Consider the following 24,376-nt stretch of genomic DNA (forward strand, 5'->3'; position numbering starts at 1 on the left):
GATTTCAAGTATTGTTAATTTGATTTGATCTATAGTCATTTGGAACCCTCAAAATCGATCAACGATTCATCATTATATATAATTCACTCTCCAAAATTTACTTGTCCTTGTGATAAAAATGAAGAAGGGTATTTTCCGGCTATAATCAAATTATAATCGTACTGTTTATACCATTCTTTTATAAAATGATGAAATAAATTTATGATATCGAACATTTATTGAATATTTAGCATTGTGTTTGGGAGGACAATTATAATAAACGGTATTTCCGTCATGTATAATTTTGTCATCCCAATAAATTGAAACTTTAACTTAAGGTGTAGAAGACATTTTTTTTAGATTGAAATGAACAAATATAGAAGACTTTATGTTGTAGGTGCTATCAACTATGAATAAACGTCCTTAAATAGATTTTTCAGGATAAAAAAATAAAAATACATAATGAAATTTTTTTTCCATTTTAATGACATATCAAATCAATATAATTTATATGACAACACTGGAAAAACTTCTTCAAGACGTGAAAAATATTCTTCTTATAAAGTGTAATAAAAAGTTTACTTTATAAAGTGGAATAAAAAGTTCCACTTTATAAAGTGGAAGAAAAAACTCCACTTTATAAAGTAGAAGAAAAAGTTCCGTTATATATTAAAAATAAACGTTATGAAACTAACGGAAAACGTTTAGATTATTGGATATGGTGAAACTTTTTCTTCCACTAAGCTTATTTTAGTTACTTACTAAAATAGTGACTTATTTTGCTTACTTTTATATTTTTGTAGCTTATTTTGATTCCCAACTCATTTATTATTTCAGATTAGAATTATTATTTTTTTGATTATTTAAAATTTAAAATCTTTGGTTGAAGTAAAATAGTTTTATTTTTATTTTCAGTTTAGTTTATTTATTATCTCAGGCTAGAATTACTATTTTTTTTCCGATTATTTAAAATTTAAAACCTACTGTTGAAATAAATTAGTTTTGCTTTTGTTTTCAATTTTGTCCATTTATTATCTCATGCTAGAATTACTACTTTGTTAGATGATTAGAAATGTAAAACCTATTGTTGGAGTAAAAATAAAATTTTCTTTTGTTTTCAATTTTGTCCATTTATTATCTCTGGTTAGAATTATTACTTTTTCGATTATTTGAAATTAAAAATCTACGATTAGAGTAAAATAATTTTGCTGTTCTTTTTTCCTTTTTAGTTTAGCCATTTATAATCTCAGGCTAGAATTATTACTTTTTCGATTATTTGAAATTTAAAACCTACGGTTAGAGTAAAATAGTTTTGCTTATGTTTTTCAATTTAGCCATTTATTATCTTAGGCTAGACTTACTATTCAGATTATCAGAGTGTTAACGTTTTTCATTTTGTGTTAATTTGGTCATATTAGTTTGCAAAATTAAATATTTAAGGGTTTCATTTTGAATGAAATGCTCTATTTTTGTGAGATATATAAGTGTATAAATTTGGGGATTTTAAGTTGTTTTTTCCATTAAACAAATCTAGATAGAAGTTTTACATCTGATTATTTATTACCGCTTTGTTTATTTTTTTTCCATTCTTTATTAATTGTAGGGGTTTCTAGACTATATTACTTCAATTATTTTTAAAAAAAAATCCAGTTTTATGCTTATCGAATTAAAGCTTCTAAATTTATTTTATTCGAAGAAGATTTTGAAAGAAATATTATTGACTTTATGTCTTGAATTTTTGGTGAATTTAATTTTTGATTGGATCCTTGAAAAGGTTTTGGTTCGGCCCAAAATTGGAGACCCGACCTCTTGTCATTTGGATCATCTTTTTTAAGTTTTTCATTTTGGTGTTTATTACTCATGTTTGAATCCGGTTAAACTCAAATTCGTATTGGAAGTCCCTCATTGAGAATTAAGTGCTTTCTAACAAAGACGATTTTTTCAGAGAGACTCGAATCTAAATTTCAGATAAAAAAATGAAGGAATACTTGAAAATATGAGATTTTGTGTTGGTCGTGAAGGGGCGAGGTGGGGGTTTGTGTAAATACAAAAATTTTAAAACTCAACACTAATTCAAAAAAGGCTCTCCTAGCTATTTCTTAAGACTGGGATTTTTGAAACATAATTTATAATCTCAAAACTTCCTCATTATTTAATGCCTGTATTAAATACATTTCAAATAAAAAAAGATAAGCGAAAAGTGACAACACTATAGGAAAGGAAGCAGTAGAGTTTAACTTGGACATGCCTTGATCATTTGCTGTAGATACCCCTTAGACTCAAATATTGAGAAATAATCACTTCCAACCTAGAAGAAGTATAGCCATATGAATAAGCTATTCAGGTTAACGATATTCAAGTTTGATATCCATGTTCAGTATGCTCTCAAAGATCTGCCTAAAATGTAATTTTATTTGTAAACAACTGATAAAGATTTGTATCTACATAATATTCTACAAAGATGGAATACAAGACATATTAAAGTGTTGAGAACTATGATCTCTGCTGGCACTAGAGAAATTTTCTTCAAATGTTATGTAATATTCAAAATTTCACAGAGTAGGAGCTTACATTCCAAACTAGGCTATAGCTAGCTATGCTTGTTGTTACCTAGGCTATATGGCAGCCTGTGCATGTCCAGTTCTATGGTTGTGAAGGCATCGGCGATGTTGGAGGCTTGAGATCAGGATACTGCATGAATATAACACAAGATGTTAAACTAAGCAGAATAATGACCATTAAATATATATAGCATATAGTTTATAGATTAGGAATCCCAGAATTCGAAAGAGGACCATCTTCAATCCATCGATAAGAAAGGGTGTGCTATCTAGGTAGCCACTATGACTGGAAGATATCGTGTGTGGCAGTCATAAAAAGAGTTGGTTAGAACGAAGTGATGAAAAGATCAGTTGAACATAAAAACGGAAACTTAACATTAGGATAAGGCGAGAGTGGCCTTGAACTTTCAGGTAGTGCATCAGCTTTGACTTCAGCGTTAGGGACTGAACTGACTTCTGGAGTAGGCGGGGAAATTGCTTCTACTTTAGGCGGTGCAATATCCTCTTTAGGAACTGATTCAGTTTCCTCAACAGTGCTGGTGGCTGCAGCAGGGCTTGCCTCTACTGGTGCAGGTAGAGCATTGCTACTCACCGAGTCTGGAAGAAGAGCCTTCCCTATTTGCTGATTTTTCAAGATGCAAGGAACCAATTATGAAGACATAGTTTAAAGCAAAACATTTTCTCCTCTGGAACGGGAAACGATAATCTTGCAAAGTTCTGTACATATGGAGATTACCTTAATCTCATCTACCAGCTCCTTTGGAGCAACCTTAGTGGTGAGGAACTCATCAACTTGTTGCAGAGTTTTCTTTCTGTCCTGAAAAGGGAAACTATTGCAATATTAAAGGACCTCTCACATCTAAAAACTTTGATCCCTATGATCATTATCTAATTTAAGTAAGACTAGGAAGAGTTGATCGATAAAGTCACTCATTTGACAGCAATTGAGAACTTTCTAATCCCTTTGGTTTATTCCTAAACCATTATGAACTGAAATGATTTATGCACGGAACAGTAAGTTCAATGCATAGAGAAAATATTATCTAGTAGTGTCAATTGTTTAACCCTCGATAATGGAGGAAACTGCATCCTCTTAGCAACAGAAGTAAATTAACAATTGCCTGATTTGAGGGCATAAAACAGCTCTAACTAAAATATACAAATCAAGAGTCGATCTCTCTTTGACGAGTTATTCTTCATTCATAAGTACAATTCATCTCTTGAGCATAATACGATTATCATAAAACACTTTTCAGATGCGATATGGCTACATATGCCAGTTGCAAGAGAAGTATTTACTGCGAATATCACGGACAAACCTCTGCAAACAGGAGTTTCTTGCTAACCAGTTGGACAAGTGCAGCTGAACCCAAAAGTTGGAGAATTGTTTCTACCTGAAAAAGGAACTGACAATAAGATGTCTACTAAATTGAGCTCAACATACGAATAAGGGATAAAAGAAGTTAGAGCTGACCTCTGAGAAGGCTAAAATCCCCAGACCAGTAGCTGCAGCAACACCTAAGCCTACAGTAACAGCATCAGAACCTTCCTGTATATTAAAAATGAGACTCGAGTTAAGAGTATGATCAAGTAATTCTAGACTACTAGTTCACCATATTGCCTCATGAATTTGATAATTTGTGATAACTTACCTAGTGTGTGAGAATGCATAAATGTTAACAATTTATTTCAGGTCTGAAACCACTAAGTTAGGGGACAAAGAATACTGACTGCATGAAGTTCATCAAGGAGGAGAACATTGATTTGGATGGGCTTCAGAGGAATACATGGAGAAGAAAGTGTAACATTAAAAACTTCTAGGAAGCGCAAAGGAGAGAGATTGTAATATGTCACTAGCATCTATCACTGCCATACCACTCATTAGGCGTTTTGTTTGAGAAATGTGGAGTGGAATGCCGAAGAACTGCAAAACAGATTTCGAGCATTTTCCAAATTTTCATGGGCATTCATAACCAAACATAACAAGAAAATATTGGGTATGCCTTAATATTGTCATGTTAAGATAATACCATTGCATACTCCATTTGCTAGCAAATTACTTGCTTGGAGTCGGAGAAAGACGAATGTAAATGACATTCTTGAACTCAGATAGGATTGTCAGATATGCTATTTACTATTTAGTAGCATGGTTTGGAAAGTGAAACATACCCCAAGAACACCATCAAGAGCATCAGACAGATTGCTCAGATCAAGACCCAATGTTTTCTTAGGAAGAATCCAAGGAAGGCTGCTGTTCTGCAGAAAGTGTAATTCATTAAGCTTCATGACCAGCAACTTGTTTTTAAATAAAAGCTAAGTCAACTAGATTTGTGAATCTAACCAGCCATCCCCGGGGTCCTTCAGCACCATCTTTAATTGCATAAGCAGCTTTAAATCCATTTTCTGTGACTAACTCCGCAACCAGTTCAGAGTTCCCATCAAATCTGGCTTCATTGAAATTCATATAGAAACAGGATCAGATTTAATTTGTTCGATAGCTGGCTAATACTAGACCTCAATCATAAATTTATTAAGGAAATTACATGTATGACAACCACATCTATAGAAACTTTTAATTTGCCTACTAATCTTTGACTTTGTTCCTCTAAACCCTCGATGCAACACCTAATAGACTAAAGACTAATAGAGCTAAACCAAACCCCAAAATCCAAGTAGATAGCCGAAAGTTCAAGATATACACATTGAGGCCTATGACTGACTAATTGGTAAGATGGTGAGCTCACTAATTATGTTAAAACACAAGCAATCCTCACTGAATTACTACTGACTTTTAATTACATCTTTCAGCTAAGATTTCAACAAGTTAAGCTACATACCTACATATTATCAAATCAAAATACAATCAAGCAATTCTTTTCAAATCTTACTTGTCTAGAATGAACAATGTAGTATTCTCAGGCTCCTTGAACTTCAAAGACAGTTTTTTTAAGAAATCAGTCTTATCTTCAGCCTTATAAACAACAGTAACTGGCTTTTTCTTCAAACCCCTAATATCAGGAGTCCCTACTTCCCTCAATTCTGCAGTTGCTCTTATATCAAGCAACTGTGCACCTGCATCATCTGCCAATTTTGCATAAGCTGTTTTGGCAGACTCAACACCCCATGACTTGGGAGGCTTTCCAAGAACCTGAAACAGAACAATTGGCAAAGCCAAAGCAGCAAATCCACCAGCTATAATAATAGGATTCTCTGATGCAAAAGTGGTCACAGTTTCCACAACTGCAGTTGCATCAAACTCAGCACCTGGGATTGTTTCGGATTGTTCAATTGTCTCCTCATATGTTAATGCTTTAGCTAAGCCTGTATTTAGAACTGATGATACAAGTACTAAACCCCCTTGAACATTTCTTGATAAATTCTCAACTGAACAAAGATTCTTGAATGGGAAAGAAATGGGGTGTGATGGGATTTTCTTGGCCTCATTTTTCCTATCAGAAAGAACAGATAGAGGTGTCAATCTTACAGCATTAATTGCCTCCATACTATAATTTCTTTGTCACAATTTACTCTGAAATTTCTATGTAGTCTTAAAGGGAGTTGATTTGAGGAATTGTAGTACAGTACTAGCTAATCTTTTTTTTCTTTCTATTAGATTTTGGCATATTTCATCATCAATAGGTGCACTTTGGCTGGTGTGCATTGAAGCTGTGTGTGTTGGGGGGTGGGGGGGTTGAGGTGGAATGAAAGAAGGATATCCCACCACTCATTGGATTCCACGTGTCATGGAAGGATTACATGAGGGCTGTTGATCATGTTGTGCTGAGGCAATTGTATGGCCAAGAATTATTAGTGAATTTTAGAAGTACCACTTCATTTTGCTTCACTTTAGTACACTGCTGGATATCTTAATCTCCTAAACTAGATTACTAATTCACATTTGAAATTATGTAAAAGTTATCTTAAATCTCAAATATTTTTTCTTAAAAAATTATAAATTGTTCTATGAATTCAACACTCTAATTTACTTAAGTTTTTTCATACATGTCTACATGAAACATGTGTTAAAATTAACTGAAGTGTTAGGACTTAGGTGTGCGCACTTGGAATTTTTTGCCAACAAAATAATTATTATTATTTTTCAACATTCACGTCTACTTTAATAAGCTCAAATACAAAATATAAATTTCATATATCACAAAAAATAAACATCAATTTATTAAAATAAAGATAAATCTACCAAACTCATTTACCCGCTCTTTTAATTTTTTTTTCATATATATATATATATAGTTGTGCTCAGTCATATATAACCAACACATATTAGAAATTCCTTGTGTGAAAGAAATATATGTAATGGATTTTAGGTAAATTGAAGGACCAAGATAGGATACTCCACCAATTTCTTACATAGTTACGATATCAATGTCACAGAAATTTCATAGTTTTAAAGGAAAATTGTATATAATGACAAATTAATAAATTAAATTAAATATTATAAACGCACTTTGATTTAATAGTGTTTTATAGCAAACTGTTTGTCAGTCACCTTCTCCCTCCATCTCTTGCTCGCCACTCTGCTTCTCTCGCTCGCTTCCTTTCACTTTTATACAAACACAAGTGTATATAAAATGCGTTTTATTTGTATAAAGCGAGAAAAAATTGTATCTATACATATATTTCGTTCTCATCTCTCCCTTTTTCCAGATCTCGCTCACCACCCTCGCCTCTATCGCTTATACAAACAGAAACGAAATGTATAAATTGCGTTTTTGTTTGTATAGAGCGAGAAAATATTGTATATACACTTGCAAATACAGATATTTTCGTCCTATACACTTATAATTATACAATACAAATATTTCCTTGTCCAATTTTCTTTTATCTTTCTCTCTTTCTCGTTTTATACATACACAAATTATACAATTGACTTGTATACAACTGCTTTCTTTTGTACATGTATAGAGAATTATACAATTAGTTTCTTTATATATGCATAGCGAATTATACGTATTTATTTATGTTTTCTTTAGAGCACAATTATGCAAACTTTGTTATAGCATACAAAAATGAATGTTGTGTTTGTTATATATGATGTTTTGGTTCATAATTTTTTTATTAATATTACTTCCTTCGTTCTATATTAGTTGATCGCTTATACTTTTTTTAATACAAATATTAAAAAATATCAAATAAAAAGATAATTTTATTAATTCACCTTTTAAAATTCTTCTCGAGAGTTTTACAAACATATATAAACACTTTAAGAAAGAATGAAAACAGAGTAGAAAAATATAAATAATACTCTCTCCGTTTACTTTTATTTGTCATGTTTCATATTTCAAAAGTTAATTTAAAAAAAATAATTCTTAAAATGTTAATAAATTTTTTATAATTTTATTCTAAAAATAGAAAGACATAAAAATAAAAGGAGGAATAATTTTTTTTTTAATTTAGTGAGATAAGTGACATCACCCAAGTCCACGTATAAGACAGATGCAGATATTATCTTCTTCTCGGGGTTTTGGTATTTCTGATAAACCCTAACCATATCAACATCTCGAGCATTCATTACTCTGCTCAAACCACCAAGGTTAGTGTATCGCCATCTTCTTTCTTTCTCTCATACTGATTTAGAAAACATACTAATTGCTAATTTTGCTATCTAAATTCTGCGTAAAACGTTGTTGTTTGCATGTTTTATAATCTCTTCCTTTGCTAATTCTATCAAAAAATTGGGACTCCTCATGGAACCCAAATTTCTTCTTTCCTCAACAACAAGATCCTTTGCTCCAAATGGAGCTTTTCCCTTTTCAGTTTCCCAAAAATCATCTTTTATTCAGAAAACTAGAATTTGTCCAGTGACACATCTGGCTATATCAGCAGAGCATTTTGGAAAGACTCAAATTTTGGGCAAAAGTTTGTCATTTGGAGTGAAGAATGAATCTGTATGTAATTTAAGGAAAACCCTGGTAGAGAAGACTCCATTTCTGGGCGAAAGTTTATCTTTTAGAGAAAAGAATGAATCTTCAGGTAATTTGAGGAAGGTGCCCAATTTTTCTATTAGAGCAGCTGGTACTGTGAAGAGAAGGAAAGAGCTTCCTTTTGATAATGTGATTCAAAGGGATAAGAAGCTGAAATTGGTTATGAAGATTAGAAAGATTTTAGTGAGTCAGCCTGATAGAATTATGTCTCTTCGTGAATTGGGTAGGTATAGAAGAGCATTGGGTCTAGAGAAGAAAAGGAGATTTATTGCTTTATTGAAGAAATTTCCTGGAGTGTTTGAGATTGCAGAAGAAGGGGCTTACTCACTTAAGTTCAAAATGACACCCGAGGCAGAGAGGCTTTACTTGGAAGAAATGAAGATTAGGAATGAAATGGAGGATTTGTTGGTTATCAAGTTGAGGAAACTATTGATGATGTCTTTGGACAAACGGATTCTGTTGGAGAAGATTGCACATTTGAAGACTGACTTAGGGCTTCCGTTGGAATTTCAGGATACAATCTGCAGGCGATATCCACAATACTTCAAGGTAGTTCCAACTGGACGAGGGCCGGCTCTGGAGTTAACTCACTGGGACCCTGAGCTTGCTTTGTCTGCTGCGCAGATTGCAGAAGAGGAAAATAGGCAAAGAGAGTTGGAAGAGAAGGATTTGATCATTGATAGACCACCAAGGTTCAATAGGGTGAAGTTGCCTAAGGGTCTGAAACTTTCAAAGGGTGAAATGAGAAAGATTAGTCAGTTTAGAGATATGCCTTACATTTCTCCTTATGAGGATTTTTCTGAAATAAGGCCTGGTACTCCGGACAAAGAAAAACATGCATGTGCTGTGGTTCATGAACTTCTGAGCCTCACAGTCGAGAAAAGGACTCTTGTTGATCACCTTACTCATTTTAGGGAAGAATTTAGATTCTCACAACAGCTAAGAGGCATGCTGATAAGGCATCCTGATATGTTCTATGTCTCTTTGAAGGGGGAGCGAGACTCAGTTTTTCTCCGTGAAGCTTATCAGGATTCACACTTGATAGAAAAGAACAGGTTATTGCTCATCAAGGAAAAGCTTCGCTCCCTCGTTTCCGTTTCAAGATCCCGGAGAATCACTCCACAAACTGATTCTGATGAAACAGAAAAAACTGAGTCCAAATATGGAACTGATGCTGAGGAAGGTGAAGATTGGTCTGACATTGATAACTTAGGGAGTGATGGATTAGATGAAGATGATGAAGATTCTGATGAGGACTGGAGTGATGATGGTGATGATATACCTCCAGACTTCAGTGATGATGAAGGTACCGTTAACCTTGAAGAGGGCAAACTGACTACACAAGTTAATGGTGCAAAGAAGAAGGAAAACAAGGTCTTGGACCCAGTTTTTCCAGATGGCCGGCCTCGAGAACGCTGGTGATAAATATAAGTTTGTGCTTGAGATTATTTCATGCACAACAGACACGGATAAAAGATCTAAAGTTACAAAATCTGCTATTAGCCTATCACAGTCTCACAAGGTTTGTAGTCCCCAGGGCAAAAGGTGCTTCCATTCTTTTCACACCCTGGCTACACATTCTTTTCTCTTAATAGGCCTTGGCTTAGCATCTTTGCATCAGATTTATGGTTTGATGTTGTCGTAAGTGAAATATCTTTACATCACATAGCTCATATAAGCTTCTGCTGGAAGTGGCATGTGAATTCTTAGTTCTGTACTAATCCAGACACTAAAAAAGCTTCATATGTAAGATTGTTTGGCTGATTGTAAAGTGTAGCTTTACATAATAGTACATGGTGTGCATGGATTATTGACTGTGATCTTTTGTGTTGTAATTCAAAACATATAAGCATTTAGCTAGTCTCTAAAAACCTTGCTTAGCTCAGCTGTCCATTTTAAGAATTGATGGCCTATTTGCCTTTAGGGCATTCGTAAAATGACAGAGATAATACATGGCAGGTTGTCTGGTAAGCACACATTACAAGTTCGAGTCCTTTTGTGAACCAAGTTCTAGTATTTAAGTGAGGAAGGGTCGAGACGCTGGTAGCAACTACCTGTTTTATCAACCAAGTCTGGTATTTAAGTGAGGAAGGGTAGAGAGCCTGCACATTAACTATGTTAGATTTTCTGATTATACAATCGAAAAAAGTATTGATGGCATATATTCTTTTGCCATCTCTTTGAAGTAATGTTGTGTTTGTTCTTGTGAGCAAATAGCTGTGGAATAAAATGTCTTCTTACCTTGATTATCATCTCCAAGTCTACCAAAGTAATATCTGCCACTTGTATCATTATTTGGTTAGTCATTGGTGGATTCTACTCCAGACAATATCAAAGATATGGATTCTAGAATTATCGATTATAATAATTATGTACAAAGTCAATGTTGCAAGGTTTGTTCTATATATTTCTAATCAAACTATGGAACTTACTAATGATATTTGTGACTCACTGCCAATGTTTCTACTCCATTATTCTTGAGCAACTTTACATGATTTTATTGTTGTTTTGGCTCCTCTGGTAGACTTTTGTACTCTTCTTTTGTTATTTGCTATATTCTCTTTATTGTCTCCTTCTTTAGGCCGGAATTTGTTGCACTTGAGCCGACGGTCTTTTAAAAACAGTCTCTCTATCTTCATGAGATATTAGTAAGCATTACCCTCTCCATACCTCACTTATGGGATTTCTCGCTGGGTATATTGTTGTGGTATTCTTGAGCAACTTCACCACAGTATCCAAACTGTTACAACCAGTGTGTTGTCATGAATATTTAGTGTATGTTACTATTATATTACTCTAATCAAAAAAGCAAAACCATATCTTCGATTGGATCATTTTTTATTATCACACTTAACATGTGTCCATTACAAGATGTAAGAGTCCATTTTTCAACATAAAACCTAGCTGCCTAGTAGTTTGTGGGAATTAATATGGGGACCTCATACTTTGTTTTTTGGTTCCAAACAAATAAGATCATTAACTTTTGTGATTTATTTGATCTTTAACAGTGATTATCGTACAATAATTCAACAACGAAAGATTCATGTAGATAAGGTGATCCAGGTCGAACCATGGATAATTACTTACCTACATCATGTGTTAATATTTAACTAAATAATTAACTTGAAGAAATAATAAATCAAAGTGAAAATACACATCACTTAATCATGATTAAGTATTAAAAAGTGTATGTGCGACTGTTTGCTTGGTGTAAACACATGTATTTTTCAATAGAAACGAACAATATTTGCCTATATTGTTGTTGTCTAGAAAAGAATCTTTATGATTCAATTATCTTAAAGTCCATGCCACACCTTCTGCACTATCTGTTGATTTTAAAATTAGATCAGTTACTTTCAGCTATAGGCCAATTCAGGGGACGCGGCGCAATTGCTGGTTAAAGTTACTGGAAATCTATATTCCTTAGATTCTTCATTTCCCTTTATGCACTTGAAAGGGTATGTTTATAGTGGGTGTTTTTTGGATACGCCACAGTAAAAACACATACTGCATACAGTACTTTTGTTGGTTAAATCATTCAGTATTCGGAATTCACAGAGCAGACTACTTATTAGAGGGTGAAACTAAACTAAAACTTAAAACTTCTAATTAAAGATAGAGGGATTCCATCCAGCCCACCAAAGCTATGCTCACCGGCTCTTGTACTGTTATGGAGATGTTGAGGTTTATACATAACTGTATAAGTATTGGAATATTGTATTTTTTGAAATGAGAATTATTGAGATAAAGAAGATATGAAGAAATATTCGTATGGCATAGAGAAGATAATGAGATGCTTTTATTCTTTAATCACGAGGGGTTGACTTGTGTCTTCAAATGGACACAGATTATAATGAGTAGTCTCTGTTTTGAATCAAAAGAATCTGGTTTTGCCACTAATATATATCAAGGTCCCACTATTTCACTTTTTGTGAGTCTTTATTTTGCCTATAAATAGGCTACTCTTAATCACTCAATTTGTCAATCAAAACACATTTTATTAATGATTCTTCAGGGCCCTTATTACTGCCTCTCCCTCAAGGGCTTCTCTCCTGCATGCTTTTTGTGTTGGGAAAGAAGCTCTAGCAGGGAGAGCCAATAACAAAGTGTCTTCTTTAACAAACTAATGTTGACAGTCTTTTTTCACTCTCCCTCAAAGGCTTCTGGCTTAAAATGCCTTTTGTGCTAATGCTAGAGGTCTTTCGAGTGAGAGTGAATAAATTCTGCCATGATGTATATTATTGCTGGATTATGACTCAACAAAGAAACTGCTACTTTTTAATATTAAGAAATTTACTAAATATCTATTAGTTACAGTAATATTTAACTTTGAGATTCACCTCTTTTCTTTTGCCTAGGGTAACGATGTAACATTGGTGGAAAAGTGATCTACGATTACGATCAAGACAGAGGAATGAGGATCTAGTTTTAACCCTGAATCTTTTATGTTAACTAAGTTAAGAGGAGCAGATGTAATTTTATTTGCACTTACTGACTTAAAATTCTAAATCTGCCTTTTTAGAGTTTAAAGTGATTAGTCGTATTCCTAATGAGGAGACATTCCATAAAGATTTGGTTTTGGATGACAAATTGGCGATAATAGAATCGAACACATACAGAAAATTTAAATAATTAAACAACTAGATTTGTAATTGAGATATAGTTGGCTAATGATTTTTTAGAGGAATAAATAAACAAATGATGCACCTCATCTAGATGTCTCTTCTCTATCTTGGAGAGGTCTGCATACACTCAACTCTCATCGACTTCACGTTATGAGATTTCAATGTGAAATAAGACTCATCTGAAATAAGACTTTCATTCGATTTTGCCCCTCTATACTATGCATTTTCTCAAAAAAAAAAAATAATAATAATATTTTGCTTTTTTTTTTTTTTCCTTTGGAAGATCATAAAAGAAAAAAAAATGTACCTTTTAGGGTATGGAGGGTCCACTTTATACTTTTCATTTTCAATTATCTAAAAAGTACACACTAGATAACCTTATCCATTAAAGTGGATTCTTGATTTTCAATCATAAGAATTTATTTTCCTTCCTGATTTTTCCTTCTAGTAGCTTTTATTAGAGCCTTCCAAATCCTATTCCTTAAACTGTCATTGTTTTCATAATCAACTAATCTTAGATGCCATAATTTTCTTCAAGCTCAAAATTCACCATGGAGGCTGTTGCTACTCCATTGTACCACTTCATTTCTCCACTCAACCAAAAGCAACCAAGATGCTATTCCACAAATTTTGGCCTTGTAAATGTAGCAGAAACACTTCCTGAATCTTCACTCTCAACCTCACTTGAATCACTTTCTTCATTGCAATTTGATTATGAAAACAAGTTCAACTCACTAAACTCAGTAAGAGCTATGCATGCCAAGATGATAAAACTGTCTAATGAATGGGATACAAAGAAAAATATGCAGTATTTTATCTCAGGTTACTTGGAATTTGGTGATTTTCAATCAGCTGCAGTGTTATTTTTTGTGGGGTTTGCAGAGAACTATTTGTATTGGAATTCTTTCCTTGAAGAATATACATATTTTGGAGGAACCCCATGTGAAATTCTTGAAGTTTTCAGTGAATTGCATAGTAAAGGAGTGAACTTTAACACTGAAATTCTAGCTTTTGTTTTGAAAATCTGTTCAAAGTTAAGAGATATGTGGTTAGGATTGGAAGTCCATGCTTGTCTGATAAAGAAGGGTTTTGATTTAGATGTCTATACAAAATGTGCACTGATGAATTTTTATGGGAGGTGTTGTGGGACTGAGAGTGCTAATAAGGTCTTTAAAGAAACATCAATGCATGATTCTTTACTGTGGAATGAAGCCATTCTGGTTAATTTGAGGAATGAAAAATGGACAGAAGGTCTACAAATGTTTCGCGATATGCAGGATTTATTTGTTAAGGCTAATAGTTTAACCATTTCCAAAGTCTTGCAAGCCTGTGGGAAACTGGGAGCTCTTGATGAAGGAAAACAGATTCACGGGTATGTTATCCGATATGCCTTAGAATCGAATATACTCATACGTACTGCATTGATCAACATGTATGTGAAAAATGACAATATCAAACTTGCTAGAGTAGTTTTTGCTTCAACAGACAATCGTAATCTGCCTTGTTGGAACAGTATTATATCGGGGTATACTGCACTGGGTTACCTTGACGATGCGTGGGAGCTATTTCATGAAATGAAAACTTGCAACATAAAACCAGACATAATAACCTGGAACAGCCTTTTATCTGGTCATTTTCTTCATGGATCTTATCGAGAAGTTTTGGCAATTGTGACGAGAATGCAGAGTGCTGGTTATCAGCCAAATCGCAACTCTATAACTAGTGCTCTTCAAGCAGTGAGTGAATTAGGATATTTGAGAATAGGGAAGGAGATTCATTGCCATGTTTTAAGAAATGGATTTGACTATGACCTGCATATTGCTACTTCACTAGTAGACATGTATGTGAAGAATGATGATTTAACATCTGCCAAAGCTGTTTTTGATTGTATGAAAAACCGAAACATTTTTGCTTGGAATTCATTAATTTCGGGCTATTCCTGCAAAGGACATTTTGAAAAAGCTGGTGATCTTTTGGATCAGATGAAGGAAGAAGGGATCAAACCGGATATAGTGACATACAATAGCATGCTTTCTGGTTATTCAACATCTAACTGTATCAAGGAAGCTTTGGGTATGATTAGAAGGATCAAGAGTTCTGGCATGTCTCCTAACGTCATTTCGTGGACCTCTTTAGTATCGGGTTGTTCACAGCAAGGGTACTTCAGAGAAGCATTTGAGTTTTTAACGCAGATGCAGGATGAAGGTATCAAAGTCAACTCAGTCACTGTTGCAAGCTTACTTCAAGCATGTGCAGGTCTCTCTTTGCTACACATTGGGAAAGAGATACATTGCCTGTGTATACGAAACGATTTTATAGATGACGTGTACGTATCTACGGCTCTCATAGACATGTACAGTAAGTGTGGGAACTTAGAAAATGCCCAGAAGGTTTTCCAAAACCTTGAGGACAAAACTTTAGCTTCTTGGAATTCCATGATCACCGGATTTGCCATATACGGCCTAGGTACAGAGGCAATTTCACTCTTTGATAAGATGAGAGAAGCAAAAATCCAACCAGATGCCATAACATTTATAGCTCTTCTATCTAGTTGTAAACATTCTGGTTTGCTTGATAAAGGTTGGAAATACTTTGATCATATGAAGACAGATTTTGGTGTTATCCCCACAATTGAGCATTATTCTTGCATGGTTGATCTTCTGGGAAGAGTCGGTTACCTTGATGAAGCATCAGATTTTATTCAGTCAATGCCAATGGAGCCAAATGCAGCTGTTTGGGGTGCTCTTCTTACATCATGCCGGATACATGGAAACGTTGAGCTTGCAGAGATTGCAGCTGAACACCTTTTCAAGTTAGAACCATATAATGCAGCTAACTATGCCTTAATGATGAACCTCTACGCAATTTCAAACAGATGGAAGGATGTTGACCGTATCAGAGACAAGATGGAGGCTATGGGAGTGAAAATTGGACCAGTATGGAGTTGGCTAAAAGTCAGTCAGAGGATTCACATCTTCTCTACAGCAGGAAAAACTCATCCAGAAGAAGGAGAGATATTCTTTGAGTTGTACAAGTTAATTTCTGAGATGAAAAAGTTGGGATATAAGCCTGATACTGAATGTGTTGTTCAGAACTTTTCTGAAGTAGAGAAAGAAAAGGCGCTGCTTGGTCACACAGAAAAACTGGCAATTACATATGGATTGATCAGGACCACAAGTCCTGCACCTATTAGAGTTATCAATAACACAAGAATATGTTCAGACTGTCATAAAGTTGCAAAATATATGTCATTGCTGAGAAGGCGAGAGATTTTCCTAAAAGATGGTGTCCGCTTTCACCATTTTAGGGATGGTAAGTGTTCTTGCTGTGACTTCTGGTAGAGGTATGAGAGCATCTTATTCTCCTATAACAGAAAACAAATGCTTTGTTGCACCACTTTTGTAAATGTAATTCTTTTTGTTAATATGAACTTCATAGGTATTGGACAAGTGTCGTGAATACAGTGATACTTGTAATCAGTTCAAGTGTTATTATATCTCCTAGCCAGAGTGCTTGATCACTCTATTGCAAAAAGAAACGATTCAGTAATTCTATTTAGAGTCGGTACATAATCGTTTTAGTATGATGACTCCCATGTTATTTATCCATATTTTGTTCTGCACTCATTACTAGCAATACTTGTAACATCTAATTTATGAATAGATCTTAGTGATCACTAATCCTTTAGACTGTCAAACTATACCAGTTTCATGACAACCCTTGCTTCCAGGCAAACAACAAAACTGTTTAGAGGTAAAGTTGAGTAAAATGTTGAGTCTGTTTATGAGAAATGGCTTTTCGGATATATTTTCTTCACACCATGTTTGGTTACAAGGAAGAGACGGAAGAGGGTAGAGGGGAGAGTTAAAGAAGAGAGGAACTCTTGCTGAATTTTTCTTTATGTTCATATTATTGTTTCTTTCCTTTTGTATATCTGCATTTTCCGGGAAAGACTATTATAAAAGAAATAGCTATCATTTTTGAATGGAACTCTTTGAAACTAGTTCATAAATTACCAATTGTTCTCTAATGCATCACTAAGGGTCAATCTAGAAGTTGCTGCCTGCAGCTATTTGGCACAAAAGGAGAGGAACAATATCTCATAGTTCCAACTCTATTGATAAGTGTTAACAATAGAAAGGGTAAGAACCAAGAAGACAGGCTACTTAACGATAGCACTACTAAGAGATCTCAAAGGAGAAGGTGAAAATTAATGTATTAACTATTCACTGTTATGAACCCAGAACGATTCCCTCGATTCACTTTCTTGGAAGCCTTGCACCCTCAATCAAAATGCAGCTGCATGTTATATTGGTCTGATTATCCTTTTGATTTTCTGCATTCAAAGATTATTTTTTTCTTACTTACTAGCATATTTTTTTGGCAAAGGGAAGTAACCAGGTTCTTCTGAGTTAAGATCAAACAAAATTTTGAGGAAGTTTCTTAGATTCAAGTCTAACTGTTGAAAATGAACTGTGATAAACATAGATGATAACAGTTACAGCCACCCTTTGGTCAATCATTTATCTTCTTCAAGTATGATATTTACTCTCCATCTTGCAACTACAACTTATGATATTAATCATCAACAACTAATGTTAAAATACTAATGCAGGTAGCACACTTTTGCTATAGAGAGGTCTTATGGCAATCTCAATTACCTATTGAAAATCAACTATTTGACCTTTTGCATTTGAGCAACCTATAAATCTTAAGCTTCGTTTCTAGTCCCCGTTCATCTAATATAGGAGCCAATGATTATTGGAGCTTGTAGCCTTGTAGTCATAAAGTAGATTGAGAACTATGAGATCTCTCACGTTCAAATTCCACGAGTTATTAAAAAAATTTATCCATATGTCCATTTGAATCCTCGCTGCATTAAAGTCAGAACACAATAGTCACCAACTATCTTCTTGCTGATAAATATACTGTTACCTGTTTCATACACCAGTATCAAACCATAATTTAATAGTGAAAAAGAAGACAGCCTATGCAAATTTGACAACTGTGTGCTATAGATAGGATCATAGGAACAAGATAAGAGATGAAAAAATGACTGATAACCACTCTTTTAAATGAAGTGTTCCACATTTCCTCTATTGCTATTCCCTATAAGAAAGGGCAGAAAAGTCCTCCCTAATGTCTCACTTTCAACAACATTTCATAAAGTTCTATTATCCTCAACATATGTCAACACCTAATTAATCCAATCATAGTCAAAACTCAGCTTAAATCCTTTAGCTCAATTGCCTGAAGACACCCTTTTCTAAAATTGGACATAAGTTGACAGTAGAGTGGAAAGCAGTGAATATCAAATTCAAATTATATGTAGTCCTAACTTCACACAATCTCAGACGATATAAATATGTAACTTTTTTCTCTATTTAACAAGCATAAAAGACTCGCGTCAAGCAAAAATAAGAGTTGACCATACAACAGACAGAACTACTTACATGCGAATTACATTCTGAGGTTGAGCAATCTCAATATCAGCACAAAATTTGTATACGAAACCTGGTTGAACCATATTTTCTTAGTTTCTAACAGCAAGGTATAACAGCGAGACTCGAAAGCAAACATGAGATAATAATAAACGAAAATCACTCTTCTTTACTCTACTCCAGACAAGAGTTCTACAACTTTTATATATACAAAGCTCTGGAAACAAGCTGCAAATATTCCGCCCATAATTTTTCGCAAGCTAAAAGTTGCATCTACCAGCTCAAAACAAGTCGCTGACCAGCACTACCCTACAGAAGTATTTACAGAAAATGAAAAGACCCTCAACAACATCATGAGAACCGCAAGATAGTAAAGGAAAAACAAAACCTCCATAAATAAAACTTGCATGATAACAGGATACACCGTGCACCCCCTGTTAATGCATAAAGTCTAGACAGATTACAAGCAGAAGCAAATTCCAAAGAGGTTGAAACCTAGCTTCTTGCAAATCTATACACAGCCCCAAAGATTTCATATCTCGATCTGGTTACTCGAAGACCAGTTCACACTGACGGGTAGAACACCTCCCTGCATAGCCATCCTCTCAGATACATCAGCTAGTGATTTCAGATTGCAATTAATTAAGGCCTTCACAAAGTAGCAAGTCTCCTCTTTAGTGTTCCCTTCAGGCACATCCACTACAAATGACTCAATCACCAGTGTCCCCGGTCTACCATCAAGTGTCTCCGGATGGACTGTAATAACCGAAGAATAGTTCTGCAAAAGTTGATACATTATAACACAAGGTTAGACATGCTAGATGTTTTACTCAGTATTAATATAAAGGCAGATATAAAAAGCAGCTTAGTTAAGAAAAGACTTCTGGAGATATTAAATTGCAACAAGAGTCTTAAATGAGCAAAGCCGAATGAAAATTACCACACACTACAGGACCTTGGTTCGGGGAGGGTAGTGTGTATGCCAATTCTCGTGTTAACTTAACATTGATATGAACAAATTTTACGATCATGAACAAATTTTACATCTAATACCAATTCATTTGATATCTTTTAACTTTTTAACTTAACATTGATAGGAACAAATTTTACAATCATGTTACAAGTTACTTCTACAATAAGTCAATAACAACAACACATCCTCATGTAATCCCACAAGTGTGGTTCGGGGAGGGTAGTGTGTATGCAGATTGTAGACCTTGCCCCTAACATGGTGTTTAAAGATCATGTTAACGTTTATAAACAAGTGAAAGTCCGAAGTCGTATAAACAACACTCTCTTGCCCCTACATCAAAGAAGCAACCCTCAAACTAAACATTCTTAATCCATATACATGCTCTTATATAGACATCAGGACACTGTTTTACTGTAGGATACTGCTAAAAATGTAACTGAAATTTAGCAAATCTTCAGCTTCATCATATTTAAGGGATTGTGCTTCTAGAGGAAACTCATACCTTTAGCCTGTGATCGCCACCAACGATTCTGATGCCAAGGATGTGCTCCTCATCATCAAGAAGTTCCAATCTTTCAGTGCTAGTGGTGGCTGGAAGACCAGACTTGACATTCACCTCTCTAACACTACCAATTGTAAGATCACCCTTCACAGTACACCTGCTAATAAATGGCTTATACTTCTGAGGCTGATCAAATCTCCTCACTAGTGACCAAACCTACAACAACATCAACAATCAGATGTTAGAACTCAATTGCAAATAAACAAGAAAAATAAAAACTAACAAAATGATCATAAATTTCAATAGTATCATGCATCCCAACAATCTTGGAATTCCCCAAATATTTTAAAAGGATATCTTATGGTAAATTGAGGAAGGATAACTATCCACATCAAAAACTTATACTTTCCTTTTTAGTACACTAATATTGTAACTGCTTCTTCAGTGGTTCCTAAACAGATTAATTGCCTCAACCAAGAAAGATTTTCGATAAGCTACTGTTTGACCATAGATTTCTCTTATTGGAAGTCCCAAAAATCCTATCCAGATTTTGGGAACTTGAAAGATATTTGAATATGAAATTAATTAGACTTCGAAAATCTGATCAAATTTCATAGTCACCAATAGTTAGCTAGGAATTCGAAAAAAAAAAAAAACCTTTCAAAGAAAACTTACCAAACAAACATTACTTTCCACAAATAAACACACAAGGAACCAAAAGATTAGTATCCCAACAAATAAGGAAAAGATAGAACAAAAAGATACAATCATGTTATACAAACCCAATGTCGTATAACTAGAAATAAATAAGAGAAATCCTCAAGAACCCCCAACCCCACAAAATAAAAATTACTCCCAAATCAAGAAATCAAGAGAATAATTCTAAAAAAGATACGATTTTTACAATATCAACTGGTGCTTTGATGTGTTTAACAAGAGATGAAGAACACTGATGTTCACTAGGCTGATGACTATGGTATCTTTCAATAAACTGTGATTCCATTTCCTTCAATAAAATTCTAATTCACACCCTTCAAAGTTTCTAACTTTTTAAACCAACTTAGAAAAGTTCTCTATAAATAAAAATAGATATATTTGAGAGATTGAGAATTGGTGGTGGTTGGCTGGTTACTTGGTTATGTGATGAGTCTTGACTTTTAAGTCTATCAAAGAGAGATCTTTATGGAAGCTATCTTTCTTTTTTTGGTTTATCATCGTATTAAAAAATTTATATTAGAGTTTGATTAAATTTAAATTTACGTCAAAAAATTTTATTTTACAATTAAGTATTTACAATTTCATATGCAAAAGAAATTGAAATCCATATATTTTCAATGAATAAGTATTTATCGCTTTACTACGATCCGACTGATTTTTGCGTAAGCTTTCATTATTATATTCCACCGACAAGTCCACCAATAACAGCCCATTGGAAGCCCAAAACTATTTGAGAGCCAATTGGCGGGCCCTACTTTATGTATTCCCATTATTGTACAAAAATTAACTAACTTATCTGAAAATGGTTAATCCCTTTTTAAGTTAAAAAATGAAAATTATAGTCGAAATTGTTCTAGTCATCTCCATCCTTTCTTTTCTACGGATATTTGTACTTTATACGGAGAAAAGAAATACAAAAAGACTTTATAATATTTAAATCATCCATAAATAAATAAAATTTTATACCAAAACTTTTTTTCCCCGGATAAATAGGACTCAACATAGATAAAACAAATAGGAGTATCAATAAAAAAATCGTGAATAAATTATTAAACTTACTATTTTATCCTTTATTCATATCAATACACATAAAATAAATTAGAAAAATACCCTAAGTATAAGAATAGCTAGGCATTGAAAATTGTTTAAACTTCAAAGGTCGAATAATTTTGTATAGCTTTTTAAATTAATTAATGATATTTTGACAAGTGAATTATTTTTGCAATATACCCGTAAAAGATATTATGATCTAAAATTACGATAGTAACTGAAAAGTTTAATTAGATAAATTATTAGGAGAATATGATGTAGTAGTTGTTGCTAGAAGGTTTGCTATGTGTCCCACTTGTAGACAGTATAAAATAGTGGGCCTAAAATAGTGACCATTATAATGCAATATCATTTGTGGCTTTTTTTTTTTTTTTGGATTATAACAAAGTACAGATGATAAGTTAAAAAAATATATTGGTTTTTTTTCGACTGTCTCAACTTAGTTTTTGTGGATTTCAGAATATTCCAGCGACCTAATATTCTTGAATCATTTAATCATACAGCTTCAAGAACATCAACGTAATCAGCATGATTTGATTTTTGATTTTATACTAAATACTATTTTTTGAAGTTACAATTCACGCAACAATTTATGGTGTCAAAAGTTTTTTTTTTTATTCCAAGTCGATGAAAAGCAAAATAAATTTTTTGTTTAAAGTGTTTAAATTCCTATATTTATGTTACATGTCCACTATCAGTCTTTGAATTGCTTAATTCACGAGTGAAAGATTCAATTTATTTTATAATATATTCAAGCTAATTTTTGATATATTTCAGCTAATTTTTAATGTATTCGATTTATGTTATAATATATTCGAAATACTCTTTAATGTATCGAGCAATATATAATTATATATTTGATTTGTATTGATTTTTAAGAAATTAAAAAAGGATAGTTACATGTGGTTTTAAACCACGTGATTCGTAAAATTTGTCCATATTTATTTCATATGCATAAACAAATTAAAGTAATAATCGCTCCTGAGTTCAAAATGTTTGGACATAAAAATGAAATATTTCTTTTTAACTAGATATTTTTTCTTTTTTTAAAAGAAAAAATTAGAAAGCAAAGGAAAAATAATCTATGGATAAACGTCTCCTCTCATTTATCCTCTGGGATGTTCTAGGTAATAAAAGTATGAAATATTGAAATTGATGTATATATATATATTTCCAAACATGCCCTTATTAATATTGGTAAAATGCATTCTCAAAAGTTGAAATAAAATAAGCCAAATTTGAGGAGACACCAAGCTCAAAAGGACAAAAAAAGAGGATGAAGATAAGAATTCAGCAGTAGAGATTTGGAACACCACATATTTGAAGTGCCAAAAACATCAAAGAACACAAGATATACTAATCATATTCTATTTTGAGCATTCTTTTTTAGGGATTGAAATTTAAAATTTATCATTTTTTTGTGAAATTTAAGAAAAAACTTATTGTATATATTCGTCTGGTAGAGGTGTACATGATAGGGTTAGTTTGTGTTTTTTAAATATCAAATTAAATTATTCGTGTAAAAATTATAAATTTATAAATCAAATTATATTAATAAAATTTGGGTTTTTCAAATATCAAATCAAAGCATTGTATCAAATTTTTAAATCTATAAAACATATTAAACTAATAAACCTCATGTTTTTTTAGATTTTTGAATTTTTGGGGGTAAAATATGCATACAAACATATAATTAACTTTTGCTCCAAATATCTCTTTAGTTCAACCAACATACAATTATCTAAGGTGTTTCTTTAAAAACAACATAAAATATGAGATGAGTACTAATGACACAAAAATATTTAATAAGAATAATAATGAAATCATCATATATAATCAATATTGTAAAGTCATAATAATTTGATTATAATTTAAAATTACTAAATCATGCTTAAAATAAGTTTAATAATTATTAGTTACATTACTAAATATTTAAAGATAATTAAAATTGGGATTATATATTTTAATTGTCTAAATTAATGTAAAATACTAAAATTAAAGAACAAATATTCAATATTATTGTCATTCTTAGTGTTGAATTGATTTTCTTTTTGTATTAGTATTAATTTGATTTTGTTTTAAGTTCTATCATAATTATCAACATTTATAAACTTTAATTTTTATTGGACCATTTCGAATGCTAAGTTTTAAACGTAAAATAATACATTAAAAGATAAAAAACTATGAAATAGTATAAAAATTATTTTGAAATTATATCAAAGTAAATATTTTTATATAAAAAATAAAATTTTAAAATTACATATATAATGTCGTGTTGATTTGGTCTCAGGTTGATTTTTTAGTTAAAATCAAACATAGTCGATATTTTTTTCTAATATCAAACCAAATCAAACTAAAATGACTTAGTCAATTTTTTTCCGATTTAATTCAATTTGCGATTTGATTTGGTTTTCAATTCAGTTTCGTACACCCCAACCGTCTAGGGTGTGTGTGGGGGTGGAATTAACTTCTTTTTCGATTGGAATATATGAAAGTTGTTTACTACTCCCTCTCTTCGGTATTTTATTTGTCATATTATGTTTGTTGAAAGTCAATTTGATTAATTTTCAAAGTTAAATTAGATCA

At 32.9% G+C, this 24,376-nt stretch overlaps 4 protein-coding genes across 5 annotated transcripts; 2 read left to right on the plus strand and 2 right to left on the minus strand.

Annotated features, from left to right (window-relative positions):
* Positions 1–2,090: 2,090 nt before the first annotated feature.
* LOC104649438 (rhodanese-like domain-containing protein 4, chloroplastic) lies at positions 2,091–6,217 on the minus strand. 2 transcript variants are annotated; one of them, XR_743355.4, is made up of 9 exons: positions 5,429–6,210; positions 4,882–4,984; positions 4,710–4,796; positions 4,015–4,089; positions 3,860–3,934; positions 3,277–3,357; positions 2,917–3,162; positions 2,551–2,670; positions 2,091–2,287 (listed from the first exon to the last, which is right to left on the minus strand). XR_743355.4 is itself a non-coding variant. In XM_010328626.4 (8 exons), exons 1-8 carry the CDS (start codon positions 6,040–6,042, stop codon positions 2,623–2,625), a joined length of 1,329 nt encoding a protein of 442 aa, XP_010326928.2. In that variant the 5' UTR covers positions 6,043–6,217; the 3' UTR covers positions 2,374–2,622. The 2 variants fall into 2 exon arrangements, 1 of the variants encoding a protein (XP_010326928.2); XM_010328626.4 differs by lacking the exon at positions 2,091–2,287 and having other exon boundaries at positions 2,374–2,670; positions 5,429–6,217.
* Positions 6,218–7,981: 1,764 nt separating this feature from the next.
* Positions 7,982–10,353, plus strand: LOC101244535 (protein WHAT'S THIS FACTOR 1 homolog, chloroplastic). The gene has a single exon (XM_004231160.5). It carries the CDS (start codon positions 8,246–8,248, stop codon positions 9,902–9,904), a length of 1,659 nt encoding a protein of 552 aa, XP_004231208.2. The 5' UTR covers positions 7,982–8,245; the 3' UTR covers positions 9,905–10,353.
* Positions 10,354–13,526: 3,173 nt separating this feature from the next.
* Positions 13,527–19,328, plus strand: LOC101244816 (pentatricopeptide repeat-containing protein). Its single transcript, XM_004231161.5, has one exon. It carries the CDS (start codon positions 13,659–13,661, stop codon positions 16,446–16,448), a length of 2,790 nt encoding a protein of 929 aa, XP_004231209.1. The 5' UTR covers positions 13,527–13,658; the 3' UTR covers positions 16,449–19,328.
* Positions 18,739–21,168, minus strand: LOC101245105 (regulatory component of ABA receptor3-like). Its single transcript, NM_001346126.1, is given in 3 exon segments — positions 18,739–19,326; positions 20,024–20,239; positions 20,928–21,168. Coding segments are annotated over 3 exon segments (561 nt in total). The 5' UTR covers positions 21,027–21,168; the 3' UTR covers positions 18,739–19,080.
* Between the last annotated feature and the right edge of the window lie 3,208 nt (positions 21,169–24,376).

The sequence above is a fragment of the Solanum lycopersicum genome, chromosome 1 (assembly GCF_036512215.1).
Source record: "Solanum lycopersicum chromosome 1, SLM_r2.1".
Classification (NCBI taxonomy): domain Eukaryota; kingdom Viridiplantae; phylum Streptophyta; class Magnoliopsida; order Solanales; family Solanaceae; genus Solanum; species Solanum lycopersicum.

What these genes read in the sequence shown, in the direction of transcription:
- LOC104649438 (XM_010328626.4), bottom strand. Translation starts at nt 6,042, where the DNA reads ATGGAGGCAATTAATGCTGTAAGATTGACACCTCTATCTGTTCTTTCT. An exon ending in AAGGACCCCGGGGATGGCTG is followed by an intron (nt 4,797 to 4,881) that starts GTTAGATTCACA and finishes CACTTTCTGCAG; the next exon opens with AACAGCAGCCTTCCTTGGAT. An exon ending in AGCTGGTAGATGAGATTAAG is followed by an intron (nt 3,163 to 3,276) that starts GTAATCTCCATA and finishes TTGAAAAATCAG; the next exon opens with CAAATAGGGAAGGCTCTTCT.
- LOC101244535 (XM_004231160.5), top strand. Translation starts at nt 8,246, where the DNA reads ATGGAACCCAAATTTCTTCTTTCCTCAACAACAAGATCCTTTGCTCCA.
- LOC101244816 (XM_004231161.5), top strand. Translation starts at nt 13,659, where the DNA reads ATGGAGGCTGTTGCTACTCCATTGTACCACTTCATTTCTCCACTCAAC.